Here is a 13,930-nt window from a genome sequence, read left to right on the forward strand (position 1 = left end):
GATAAGCTAATTTAACAAAAATATTTCCTACCTAAAATATAGGGATTTAAACGTGTAAATTAAACAAACTATAATCATTAGATGACATTAATTGAAACTAATAAAAAATAATAATTCAAAATCCTTGAGAAATGACACATGTTAACGTATATATATGCTATTTGTCATTTGCAACTAAGGGAAACGTTAAAAGTAGTAAATATACTAAATTTTACTTAGAAAAGGTTATTGATAAGTTAGTTTAACTAGGATTTTTATGTCTAAAGGAAATGATAAAATAAAATATTTACTTAGAGAGGCTTTTTGATAAGTTAGTTTAACAAAATACTTTTCTAACTAAAATATAGTAATTTAAACATTTGAACTAAACAAACTAATAACTATTAAATTACATTAATTGAATTGATTAAAGAGTAAAATAATTCAAGAATACATGTCATATTATTAGAAATCTTTTGAAAAACATGGACTAATAAATTTCTAGTGTAATAGATTTCCTCGTATTTGTCCCATTACAATCTACACACTACTTTCAACTTTTTATTCTTCTTATGCTTTGGTCCAAACCGTTTCCTCCTGCCCATTCATTCATGCGCGTCCAACTTCCACTATGGAAGTCATTTTCAGCACGAATCTGGAGCAGGAAGCCAAGATGAAAGTCTGTCAAGCACTTGGAAATATCCAGAAGGTCAACCAAGGCAAGTACTTGGGACTCCCAATGGTGGTCACAGGATCGAAACAACAACTTTTTGGCTATATTAGAGACAACATCCAGCAGCGATTGAAGAAATGGAAAAACAAGTTGTTAAGTGCGGCAGGCAAAGAGGTTATGCTCAAATCAGTAGCAATGACAATGCCAACATACACGATGTCATGCTTCAAGATGCCAAAGAAGATATGCAAAGAGATTAATGCTGTGATGGCAAACTATTGGTGGGGAGAGGCAAATGGAAGGAACAAGATGCATTGGAGATCTTGGAATAAAATGTCACTGGGCAGGAAGGATGGAGGATTGGGATTTCTAGATCTAGAGGCATTCAATACAGCTCTATTGGGGAAGCAAGTTTGGAGGCTAATCACACAACCAAATCTGCTGGTTAGTAAAGTACTTAAGGACAAATACCATCCCAAACAATCGCTTCTCAAGTGCAAAGTAGCTAGGAATGCATCCTAGATTTGGAAGGGTCTGATGGGAGCAAGGCAACTGATAGAGCTAGGAACCAGGAGAAGGATAGGCAATGGAAAGAGTACCTATATTTGGGAAGATAGCTGGATGCCAGATAACAATCAAGGAAAGGTTACCTCACAGAAACCACAGGGGTGTAATCTGGTTAAAGTAGAGGAGCTGATCATCCAGTATAGATGGAACAAAAATCTGATATTCAGAAATTTTAGCTCCAAGGAGGCAGAGTGCATTCTAAGCATCCCCATAAGCCTAACCAACAGAGAGGACAGCAACTACTGGATCCATAGTTCAAATGGGAATTACACAGTGAGATCAGCTTATAGAATACAATCTGAAGGCCAAATGGAACGAGAGCAAGAAGCCACGGAGGTAACTGGTACAAGTTGGAGCTCGAATAGAAAGAAATGTTGGAAGCATCTTTGGAAACTGAACATCAAGCATAAGGTGAAGATTTTCTTGTGGAAATGCCTAAACCAGGTGTTACCAGTAAGACAACTCATCTACGATAGAACCAAACAAGGTGATCCAATATGCAGAATCTGTGGTGAGCAAGGTGAGACGATAGAGCATGCTTTGCTTAATTGCAACCAAGTCAAACTAGTGTGGAAAATGTCACCTATTCAGTGGGAAGGAATACTAGACCAGCATGGTTGTTTTAGCAGGTGGTGGGCTACAATGATGGAAGCTAGCACGAGAAGTGAGGGTAACAAACATATCTCCCTAACAGCGAACATCCTTTGGCAAATCTGGAAAAGTAGGAATGAAAAGGAATTCAATGCCAAGCAGCACCCCCCTATGAGAACAATACAGACAGCTCAGGAGGAATGGTTGGAATATGAAGAGGCATTGACAAAGACCTCAAGCACGAGTACAGAAGAAACAAGAGAACAGATGGAATCCCCCCAGCATCAGGAGGAAATGGAAGGCATACTGAGATTAAGGTTTGCAACAGAAAAGAGTAAAGACATGCCTCAAGTTGGAATAGGCGTCACTGTCTCCAGGGACAATCAAAACATGATACGAGGCTGGACTTTACAGGAAAGAAGCTCTGGTCACCAAGTCATGGACGAATTAACAGCCATCAAACTACTGATGTGTAAAGCTACTGTCCAAAAAATGGAAAGGATTGAAGTGCAAATCCAGAACAAGCTAACGTACAATCTCATTCAGCAAAGGAAATCTCAGGATATGCGAATGGCCACTCTGATGGAGGATATTTACAGCCTTCAGTCCTTGTTTCGCATGTGCTCATTTTGTTTAGTAAATAGGAATAGTAACCATATTAGTCACCGGATTAGCGTGCAAGCGCTAGAATTCATAGAAGACCAGGAATTTTGGATTCCTCAGTGTTAGGGTACACTGATTGTAAAGTTTTTTCAAGTCTTTACTTGAATCTGTACAGGTTTATTATCTATAAAATCACTTAACGTTTCGAAAAAAAAAAAAAAAACTTCCACTACCACTATTTTGCGCAGGTGGCCATAATTATTGTTTCTCACACGTGTCTCGTCCACATTGTGCTCCAACAATAGGCACAGTCAAAGTGTGCCTACCATAGACAGATCCAAGTACAAGCCAAAAAAAAAAATGCCTGGCCAGGAGTGAGAGATGGTTCTCTGATTATCCTTTATAGTTGCAGAGGATTCCAAGAAATTAAACTGGACAAGTGCCAGTGCCAGTGCCAGTGAAGCAGCTTCAAACTATAGATCCGAGCAATGTCTTGCCAGAGTACGTGAACTCTGTTACTCTTCAAAATTAGAAGAAGACGATAACTAGGGGTGAGCATCGAATTTGAAGTCGGTAATTCGGTAGGTTGAAATCGGTAATTTTCGATAAATGGTTCTAGAAATATTCGACATAATTCGCATTCGAAATAGGAAATATCGAATTCGAATTCAATCCGAATTGAATTCGGTAAACGAAAATTTACCGATTTAATCGAATTCGTGAAAACTGCTTCTTGGGGCATCGAACCAGTCGGATGGATCTGTTAACTACTTTGGAGATTATGACAGTGATATCATGTGCAGCAAGAAGAAGAGATGCAGACACTCCTACGATCTGAATTGCTCTGCTCTGCAATTTAACAGCAGCAGCAATGGATTTTGTAGCAACTCATGAGCAGCGGCAATGGATTTTGTAGCAACTCATGGGACAGACTGCAATGTCTTTCACTCTGGATTGGCGTGGGTGAGCTTCTAACCCCATTGACTGCTGCTGGTCTTGAGGATTGTCCCAACCTGGAGGAGATCCAAATCAAGGTTGAAGGAGATTGCAGGGAATGGTCAAAGCTGCACAGTACCCCTTTGGGTTGAGCAATCTGGTGCAGTATCCTCGCTTAACCAAGATGCATTTGGATTGTGGAGACACCATAGGTTATGCACAGACTGCACCGTCTGGGCAAATGGATTTGAGCCAATGGGAACGATTTTACCTGATGGGAACGAATGCTAATTTAGGGCAAAAGTCTGAAATTGGAACATCTGGACATAAGGATATTATTTCCTATTTAACTTAATTCGGAATTTCGAAATTGAAAACGGTAATAATTTATCGTTTTACCGAAATAAATTCGAATTCGGTAAATCCGAATTCAAAAACTATAAAACCATTTTCGACCCTAATTCGATTCTAATTAATTCGATATTACCGAATTACCGACCGAATTACCTAATTACCGAATTCGAATTACCAAATTCAAATCGAATTCGGTCGGTAATTCGGTAATTACCGTAATTGCTCACCCCTAACGATAACTATCCAATTAAAAGAAGTGGAATGTCAATTGAACTCCTTACTTATTTATGCTACCTTTCCAAAGCTTTTGACTATGTTAATCAAAACACAAAAAATCCTTCCCTTCATTGAACTTATATTTTAGCAATGGTATAAATTTGAAAATAAAATGAAAAGTGGGGCCTTTTTTTAATATGAGTAAAAACAAAGGGAGGGAACTGCCACAAGCAAATAAGAAAGCGCTTTTAACATTTCTCTTAAAAGAAATGATGAAGGAAATACTAGGTTTCTTTTTTCTTTTTATACCCCGAAGTTATAGTTGTATTTAGCATAAATTATATAAATGCACATGCAGTAACAAGTTGAAGGTCATGATTTGGATACTATGATGGTTTGTATAACTCTTATAATGAGGCAAATCAAGTAGAATATTTGGTGTTCAGCCTCTATTTGTATAATACACGAATAGGATTCGAACTCGATCAAATATTAAATGAGTTATAAATGTTACTCAAATTCGATTGGTTAATTTGCATTGATATTCGAGCTCGAATTCGAATTCAATCTTGTTTCATTAAACTAAATGAGTGAATTTGAGCTTGAACTCAAATTTGAGGCTAAAAAAAATTTAATTATATTTTATAAAGGTAATACATATATTATAATAAATTTAATTATATTTTTTAAAAAAACAAGTAATACTAAATTTTCTATATAATTACCTTTTTAAGGAAAATATAAGGTATATGTATAATGTATTTATATTTGGAAGGTGTATATACATATTTTTTTAAGGAAATATGTTGTTCTATTTCTATAGTGTCTAATTAAGTTGTAGCTATGCATACATTATACATAGTCTCTAATTATTATTATCATTATTATTTAAGAAATTCATGCAGTATTATAAATCCTCAGAAGAAAATTTATACTTTTTTTCAAAAACGATAATTGTTGTATAATTTAATCTATCATATATTAGGGGGAGGGAGCGGACCTAAGGAGGCCCAGGAATAATTCGGAGGGGACTAAACTACCACTAATCAGACAGGTGCACTACTTACCTACCTGAATTTTTTTTTTAAACAAAGTCACTTTAATGTGATAATTGAACCCTTGCCCCCTATCCTATCCAACTTTTAATGCTTTGGTGGTAGCCACCAACTTTTCACTTAAGATCCTCGGTGACATGAATCCAATGCCAATTCAGTGCCACCTCTAATATTGCGCCAAGTGTCCTATTATTATTTACATTTTAATTTTCTAATAATTCAAATTGATTTGATTTAATACAAATTTTCTTAACCCTTTAAACCTTTAAACCAAAATTAACCGATCGGTTTAACTCATATACCAATACTTTCATCATCTTCAAACTCTCCACCCCACTCCGATAAGGTCCACACTTCACTGCCCATTCCTTCTTCCTCCGATGAGGTCCTTTTGATTCCTCCACCAGCTCCGCCATTCCACGTGGCATCATCTTCACTGCCGATTGCCTCACCGTCAAAGGCATCTTCACTGCCGATTTTAATACCAATTCCCATACACCCAATAGCACCCAATAGCACGCTACACCCTGTTGCGAGTCTCTGTCTCCGTCCCTCTTTTCTCTCTCGTCTTCTCCCCATCTGTGATCGAGCTCTTCCGCTCTTTCTGTGCTTTTTCCCAGAATTTTGAGACATTCGGTTTCGAGTGTTTCTGAATCTCAAGCTCACAAGTTAACTTTCCTTTTGATTTTTTGCCAAACCAAGGTAGGTTAGTTGATTTTCTTGTACTTTTACTGCTTTTAATCGTGTAAGATGGTACTCTTAATATGATGCTGTTTTTGGATGAAGAACGGGTTAATCTTCTTCTTTTTTTTAAAGTTTAATTTGTTAATTTAGTCAAATTTATAGCTTTTTGTGGGATTACGTTCTGATTATTCAGTGTTTGGTTTCAAAGATTTTACTGGTATTTATTTATTGTTTCTGTTCTTGAGCTGTGGTAGCAGGTTTCTGTGGTGGTAAATTTAGCCACACCTTAACTTCGAATTGAAACTTAAGTTATTGTTCTGCCCTCAAAATTAATTTGAAACTAAAATTTTGAGCTGAAAAAATTGCAGTATAAGTTGCTATTGTCTTCTAATTGGTGCTTGGCCTTAAGATTACAGTCTGGTAAAGGTTGACACGATGAGCCCATGAAGAATTTAGATTGGCTAAGCTGTAGGTGCATATGTGTTTGTGTACATGGATGAATGGTATATGTATATGGGTATACATCATCTTTCTTTTGATGCCTTGAATGGACCCAAGCTCATAGCCATTTTGTTCGTTATTGTGCAATTTTGTAGATCTCCCTGACCTGCTATGGAAGATAGTAGCCTGGGGTAACAGCATTTGAAATCATTGTTTTTTCTAATATTTAATAGTGAATTATCGGTCTTGGGTCATGCTCTCGTGATTAAATTGTTCTTGGGTCATTGTTTACTTCACAGCAGCCTGGTGTGGACCTTGTAAGATTTATGTATTGGAAATTGTAGACATATGTAGCACTCTGGCTTTGAATGCTTTATTCTCATTTGCAGCATTAATATTTATTTCACATTTTCATAGTAGTTTGATCTGTAATTTTCTTTCACCATTATCTTGTACAGGTAAGTTCATATCTCCTGTTATTGGACAGCTGAGTGAGAAATATCCTCATGTCACCACGTACAAAATTGACATTGATAAGGTAATAAAGACTACATGGCAGAAATTTTTCTTTTAACAATGGAAGGGAAGTTTTGAAAAAAATTTTTGGGACCGTACAGGACACTCATATCATGTTTGATCAAAGTGTTTCATATTTCACTTGAATCTCAAATAAGAAGATCTACTTGCCTTACCCTATTTTTTAATCTATCATGCATGGTCAAAGGCTCTTTATAGATTATTGGGTGTGATTCTCCTTTCATAATCTCTTCCGATATAGATTATCATCAATAGTAGCAACTTGAAGTGCAATTTCTATGCAACAAAATAGCTTCTTTGCAACTCTTTTCTTAGTCTTTTTGTTAATTCTCTTGTTTTACACTTAGCTTACTTCCCTTGGCTTATTACATGCAGGACGCTCTTGCTGAAGCATTAATGAAATTAGGAATCCATTCTGTGGTACTACTTCTTATCAGTAACTTCTCATTTTGCTTTTTTCAAAGAAAATGGATACATAGAAAGTATAGGGAAGTTTCTTACCACATTGTGAAAAAAGTTACAAAGAAAAGATGGGCAGTTAGCTGATTTTCATTGAGGTTTAGTTTCTTAAATTTCAAGCCAAAATTTTATTCCCTGAAATGGTTTTGTATTGTGGATAGATACTTCTCTCCATTAATTCAATAGATGTCTGGGCTATTGTAAGGTTACAAGGGAGAAAACAAAAAAATGAAAAGGAGCGTAAAAAGTGAACAGTTCTAATGAGTACCATTATGCTGCAGTAGCTTCCTGAGCTTGGATTTGTATACTGCTTTTTTCTTTGTTGCCTCATGATTCCAGTTAAAATTTAATTTTCTTTAAATGGAATAAGTTCCATATATTGGGGATGTGGAAAGGATTTATACCCATTAATATGTTAAAATCCTAGTCAAGTTTTTGTTAAGAATATGTGCTTAGTTAATTAAGTTCCTTCTCAAATACCCAAGGTTTGCATCAACAGAGATTTTTTTTTTGTTTTTGTTTTTGTTTTTTCACTTCAAGAGACCAGAGCTTGGATGATGAATTGAAGTCAGTTTGTGGTCTTACTTAGCTCCCATCGGCATCAGAACGTACGAAAATGACTTCATGATCTTTTGGAGTAGTTTTAGTCTTGTACTCTTCTGACCTTATGCATATGATTTAGACGAGTGTAGGTCCTGTCCCGTCCTCATGTAGGTTGATGGCAGTTAATCTCCTATATGCAGAGAACTAGAGATTCCTCATCTAATGATTCTTATGACAATCTGATGGCTTTACTGGCTGGTTTTGCTGTTCAATTAGAAACTGACCATATATGATTCTAAACTGATGTAATCTTGGAATTCGTGTTGGCTTGGACACAATGGCCTCATATGTTTGATGTACCATATTCATGTTGGTATTTTTGCCCTCTCCTCTGGCACCAAGCATAAATTCACCATCTTTTCTCTATTTGTTTGATAATAGAGTCTTAAAGTCATGAATGAACAACACACCCAATTTATGTTACAACTAGTTTATCATGCAAACTATTCTGTATAGTTTAAACTATATCGATGTTTTCTTAAACACATGGACTCAAGAATCCCTAAGTGCAAGTTATTCTTGTATTTAATCCAATTGTGGGCAACAGTCTACAAGGAGTTTTTAAGTTGCTTTACATCTTAACTAGTTCATTGATTGCTATTTCGATGCCAACGGCATTTGTTGCAGCCCACCATACACTTCTTTCAGAACGGGAAAAAGGCATCCGAGATGGTCGGTGCTGATGTTAAGCAGTTGAACGCGACTATGGAAGAATTGTACAAGTGAGTGTCTGCATATATGGAAGTAATCTTACCACGGAATATACAGTGGTTTTGACTAGATTTTGGTTTGGAATTTATTTTCTTCAAATTTAATACTATATGCTGGGAAACGTTGAGGGTTTTACAGTGGTTTGATATGCAAGAACTGTTTTATATATATATTTTTTACTTCGGAACCTTCATTGTTATGTTTAAGCATGACCATCCAGTATATGTGGAATTGAAATTTTTGAAAGTTGTGGAAATATGATTCAAACACAATATTTGTTGGCCAGAATGTGCAGGAAATGTGTTTTCTTTCAGTTGGGACGTTCTATCAGCTGACTACTCCTTTTCATTTTAATTAACTTTTTATAGATCTGGTTTGATTTCTCTATTATATTCTATCTTTGATCTTACTAATTTAGCTGAAGGATGTTATCGTTTTCCTTTTTCAGTCTGTCCATGAAGGTCGCATTTATCAGTTGAAGTTATTTTGCGACAAGGATTATCCTGAGAAGCCACCAAGTGTTCGTTTTCATTCTCGGATCAACATGACCTGTTGATCCTACAAACTAGTTTGAAGGAAATCATCCTACAACCAGTTTGTTGTCTTGAGTTTGTATTTTAAGTTGGATAATTTTTTAGGAAGTACTACTATGAGCTGTTGGTGATGTTGACCTCAATGCTAGTGGACAGACAACTTAATAGTTAGTGAACTGTGTACCTTCACCTTTTTGCAAATAGACCTGTACATTCTGGAGTTTGGGAAAAAGACAGAAAGTTGGTTTGCCAACATTTGTAAATGTTGTATGTTGTATGGTTTTCCTTTTCTAAACATGTGTTTCTTTTGGAATGCAATTAACTTGCTACTAGACAAGTAATGTATGAATTTGAGGAATGAGTTCCCTAACTGCACTAATTTTCCGCGAGGAAAGATCTAAAGCACCATGAAGCAAATGTTGGAGACCTCTTATTATGTCTTGCAAAACCTATTTCTCTAACTCTCTGATAAAACATCAATCCAAGCACAAAAGATCAGTTCCCAAATCCAGATAGCAAAGCTGTCTCAAAGTAATACGAAACAGAGGAAGGGATAACCATAATGAATATTGCACACAGAATATTCGACTAGGTACATATGGCCAAACTATGTTGCACATGCCGGGATTTCTAATGCACCAAAAAGACTGAATGGGTTCAGCACCAATCCCTCTTTTGTTCACTCATTCAATCTATCTGTGACTTCTGCACACCTCTTCATTGCAATCAGCTCCAACTTTTTGTCCCATAGTATAAGAGTTGTCATTCAATTCAAACTGATTTATTTTTGCTCCTCCGAAACCATGTAATTCTTGAGCCTATGGGTAGATTTGCATCACAAAAAAAAAAATGAACAAATAAATAAATGGATGAATAGAAAAAGACGATAAATAATCTTTTCTTAAAGAAATAATTATTCATGATCACAACAATAATAATTTACCTTAAGCAAGCCAGTCATGTTCATGGAACTGAAAGTGCATAGTTGGCCATAATTTTGTTGATACTGTAAAGATTCTATCATGCTCACCTCATTTGTATTTGCCTAAAAATAAAAATAAATAAGCACATTTATAAATAGCTTGATAGTGAACAATATATTGTTTGGAACATGTATAATACTTAATTGTTAGTCAACATATAATGTCAAATTATTACCTCTTGTAGTCCATGATGTTGTATACTGCATCCTGTAGATACAATATTTATAATATCTCCTACAGGCTAATGAAAAGAAAAAACAAAGATTAGAATCATAATATAAACAAATATTGAATTGCAAAGATAGTAAAATTATAATGTAATAAAACCTCATCATGTGATGACGCTGATAACTTCATAGTTACACTATTTTGCAAACTTTTTTTTGTTGATCTTCTTCTCTTAGTAGCCTTCTCTAGACTACTCCTCAGTCTCTTGCCTGAAATAGTTTTCGTCTTTTTTTTGATGCCCTTGATATTGATACCACTTGCATTAGTAGTATTATTTGTGGGGCTGGAACCTTTTGTTGCATTTGACATCTCATTGCTCAACCCCTCTTGATGTAACCTTGCATCAACCAAATCCAACATTTTCAAAAGGCCTTCTTTAGCAATTCTATAAGTTTCTTCTGCTTGTGCAGCTTTTGTGACCAATTGAGTATATAGTCTACACAAATCTCTATAACGCTTCGTAAAAAGCACTTTCGGATCCAAATCATTATTGATATTGCAAGAATCATTGTCTGTAATATATCCTGCTTTTGCTTTGCTGGTCCATCTTTTTATTATGTATTGACTAGGGATCTTCATGATGTTTCTTACATTAAGAACTTTCAGAGAATGAGAGCATAAAATTCCAGAGAATTCAAACTTCCTGCAACTACATGAAATCTGATCACCTATTGCATCAAATCTAACCATATGATAGTTTTTTCTGCCTTTAGGAGTGATCTTATACTCTGTCACTGTTCCAACCTCACTGTAGGTGATTATACCACAATCATGAGATTTACCCCACTCAACTTCAAACCATTTGAATACTTCAGGAGTATACACACTTGCAGCTTGTTTCAAAACATCAACATCAAATGGTAGTACTGGAGTACTCATATATGCTCTAAAGTTGGCTTGAAGTTCTTTATATCTACGATCATCAACTAACCTCTCAAAATGATTGAAAAACTCATGAAATTTATTCTTGTAGGTTACATACCTTTTTATCACACTATTCATGCTTTCGCTCCTTTGAGTTGTTGTCATATCTGCACAAAATGTTTCCCTTCCATACACCAATGCCCATTTTTCTCTAATTTCAAATATACGTTTTAACCAATCATTGTCCTCAAGACCATACTTCTTCAACATAGAATTCCATTCATATATAAAGTCTTCTTCTTCATCAAAATCATATACACATCTACTGAAATCATTCGCAAATTGTTTAAACTTTTCGAACACATGACTGAGATGAATAGCTGCATTTTGAAATATATGCCATATGCAAAGACGGTGACGTGTTTCAGGCCATGTAGAAATTAGTCCTTTAGCCATTGCTGCGTCCTGATCCGTAAGTATAGTGTTTGGTTTTTTCCCTGACATGGCTCTCGCAAAAGTGTCAAACAACCACTCAAAAGTTGAAGTAGTTTCATCATATAATAAAGCAGCCCCAAATATTGCAGTCTGTTTATGATTATTCACTCCAACAAATAAAGCAAATGGACGGCCTTCATTATTCTTTCTGTACGTCGTGTCAAAACAAACAACATCTCCAAAACTTGCATAATCTACCCTCATTAATCCATCAGCCCAAAAAATATTTGTAATCAAAGCATCTTGATCCACTTGAATTGCATAGAAGAAATTAGGATCCTCTAATTGCATTTTTTGCAAATATTCAAGTACGCCTCCTGTATCTCCAACTTCCATTTGTATTGTTCGTTTAGAACATAAATAATTCTTGTAATCCTCAGGAATGAAACCTAAGTTCTCCCGTCCTCCTACTTGTAGTGCCATAAGTTCATGAGAAACTTTTGGTGCTATACCCACACGGTATGCCATATCAATTTCAGCTGCATGAATAGAATTTATCTTTCTATGTGATCTGTGTAAATGACTTTTGTTGGGACTTGAAAGATAGTGATTATGCTCAATGATCAACTGACATATACGAAACTTACCAGTTTGTCTACTGTTAACCTTCATCTTCGCCGAACAATTAAATCGTGTTTCAGGACGAGGGGCTCTTACATTGAGATCTCTTTTATCCTTTCCTCGTTTTCCTTCAGCACTACAACAAAATACCCTATCCATGAGCTTACCATTACTATCTTTGTGGAAGCTACTTCTTTTGATTCCAAAACCAACTTCCTTTGCATATGCTAAGTAAAAATTATAAGCATCTTCTTCACTCTCAAATTCCATGCCCATCTTCGGAATTAGTTCAAAAGGAATCAATGTATGAATTTTATTTATATCCTTTATCACATTTAAAACTGGTGGAGTGGAAACCTCATCATTGGTAATTTGATCTATCTTGTCAAAATCCAACCTGCGACAGAATGATACCTCAGTTTCCATAGAAGCCTTAGCATCCATATCCTGCAACCTTTTAAGAGTCGTGACACAAGCAAGACTTGCTCTAACGCTTGACCCACTGGAAGCTCTTTCTTGTTTTTGCTTTTCCGGGCTTTTTCCTTTCAACAACCCTGGAATCCCGTGTCAACAAAAATCACCTAAAAATGACAACTAAACCACCTATAAATGACAACTAAGGTCAAAAGCTCCAAATTTGACATATAACGAAACGTGAAATGCAAGAAGGCAATGTTCCAGGTCGCAATAGAACACACATTTGACGTACAACTATACAAACAAAATAATAGATTACTTTTGATTTAATCATCATGTTTTCAAGATCAGTACATGCATGTTTTAAGAATTTCATGCAAGTTAATTGCAGTTCAATAAGGAAAAAATGTAAGCAAATTTTTTCCCTCAATAATTTATTAAAATAGTTGAATTTCCAATTCTACTTGTTCACTACTACTACTTGCAACTAGTCAGAAAAGCTATTTGTTACTTCTTGTATCTTTTTTTTAATTTGGTACATTAGTAAAATTTATAACAATTCTTGAAATAATGAATAATTTTTTAATCCCACAAAGTAACTTATTTTCCAGGTATATTACAATTAGCGTGTAAGTAGTCAATTTGACCACTCAATTAATATTTAATCTTTCCAAACTCACAATTCAATGTAAATTTCACTTTAATGGAAATTGAAAATGAAGATATAAAATTGCATAACATAAGGTAGGGTGATATTGCTTATGAGTTGTTAAAATACTTACGAGTTGTTGTCTATTTCCTAACTTTCTTAATATTAAAAAAATTGAAATTCGAAATCAAGATCATGGAGCAAATAGTGATATTGATTTAATAAATCAAAGCTGAAAAACTCAAGACTTAAACCGGATGCAAGGTTGGATAATTACCTGAATAATGTGAAACGTTTTGGTTTGTTCTTTGCTGGAGAAAGCTAGGGATGGTTGGACTTTAATTTGAGTACTTCCTGAATCTTTGTAGTCAATTTGCTTCAATAGTCGGCCGCTGCAGTTTTAGCTTATTAGGCTACGGTTGATTGTTCTAAGCAATCAACGATAAAAAGGCTTGGACTTTGGAGGCAATTGTTTAGGGTTATTTTTTTCTTTTTCCTAAAGGAACCGATCTTGAGTGGTTGCTGTACAAAAATATTGGTAATGGAATTAGACCGGTTGGTTAATTTGGTTCAAAGTTTTAGAGGATAGAGAAAATTTGTGTTAAATCAAACCAAGTTGAATTATTAAAAAATTAAAGTGCAAATAATAATAGGCCAAGTAGCACAATACTATAGGTGGCATTGGATTGACATTGAATTCATGTCACCGAGGATCCCAAGTGCCAACTTTTGGACTGGTGGTTAGAAGAAAGTTTATGCTTAGATATTTGTATGTGCCTATGACTCCTATG

At 35.3% G+C, this 13,930-nt stretch overlaps 3 protein-coding genes across 3 annotated transcripts; 2 read left to right on the forward strand and 1 right to left on the reverse strand.

Moving 5' to 3' along the window:
- Nucleotides 1–610: 610 nt before the first annotated feature.
- Nucleotides 611–1,174, forward strand: LOC140016779 (uncharacterized mitochondrial protein AtMg00310-like). The gene has a single exon (XM_072070595.1). It carries the CDS (start codon nt 611–613, stop codon nt 1,172–1,174), a length of 564 nt encoding a protein of 187 aa, XP_071926696.1.
- A 5,205-nt stretch (nt 1,175–6,379) lies between these two features.
- LOC113702240 (thioredoxin O1, mitochondrial-like) lies at nt 6,380–9,237 on the forward strand (the record flags this gene model as incomplete). Its single annotated transcript, XM_027223354.2, has 5 exons — nt 6,380–6,416; nt 6,558–6,637; nt 7,012–7,056; nt 8,326–8,420; nt 8,858–9,237. Coding segments are annotated over 5 exons (288 nt in total), but the record flags the coding sequence as incomplete, so codon positions are not given.
- A 397-nt stretch (nt 9,238–9,634) lies between these two features.
- LOC113693463 (protein FAR1-RELATED SEQUENCE 5-like) lies at nt 9,635–12,517 on the reverse strand. The gene is made up of 4 exons (XM_027211999.1): nt 10,253–12,517; nt 10,101–10,166; nt 9,886–9,987; nt 9,635–9,760 (listed from the first exon to the last, which is right to left on the reverse strand). Exons 1-4 carry the CDS (start codon nt 12,515–12,517, stop codon nt 9,635–9,637), a joined length of 2,559 nt encoding a protein of 852 aa, XP_027067800.1.
- Nucleotides 12,518–13,930: the final 1,413 nt, after the last annotated feature.

Source organism: Coffea arabica, chromosome 1e, assembly GCF_036785885.1.
Source record: "Coffea arabica cultivar ET-39 chromosome 1e, Coffea Arabica ET-39 HiFi, whole genome shotgun sequence".
NCBI classification, from domain to species: Eukaryota; Viridiplantae; Streptophyta; class Magnoliopsida; order Gentianales; family Rubiaceae; genus Coffea; species Coffea arabica.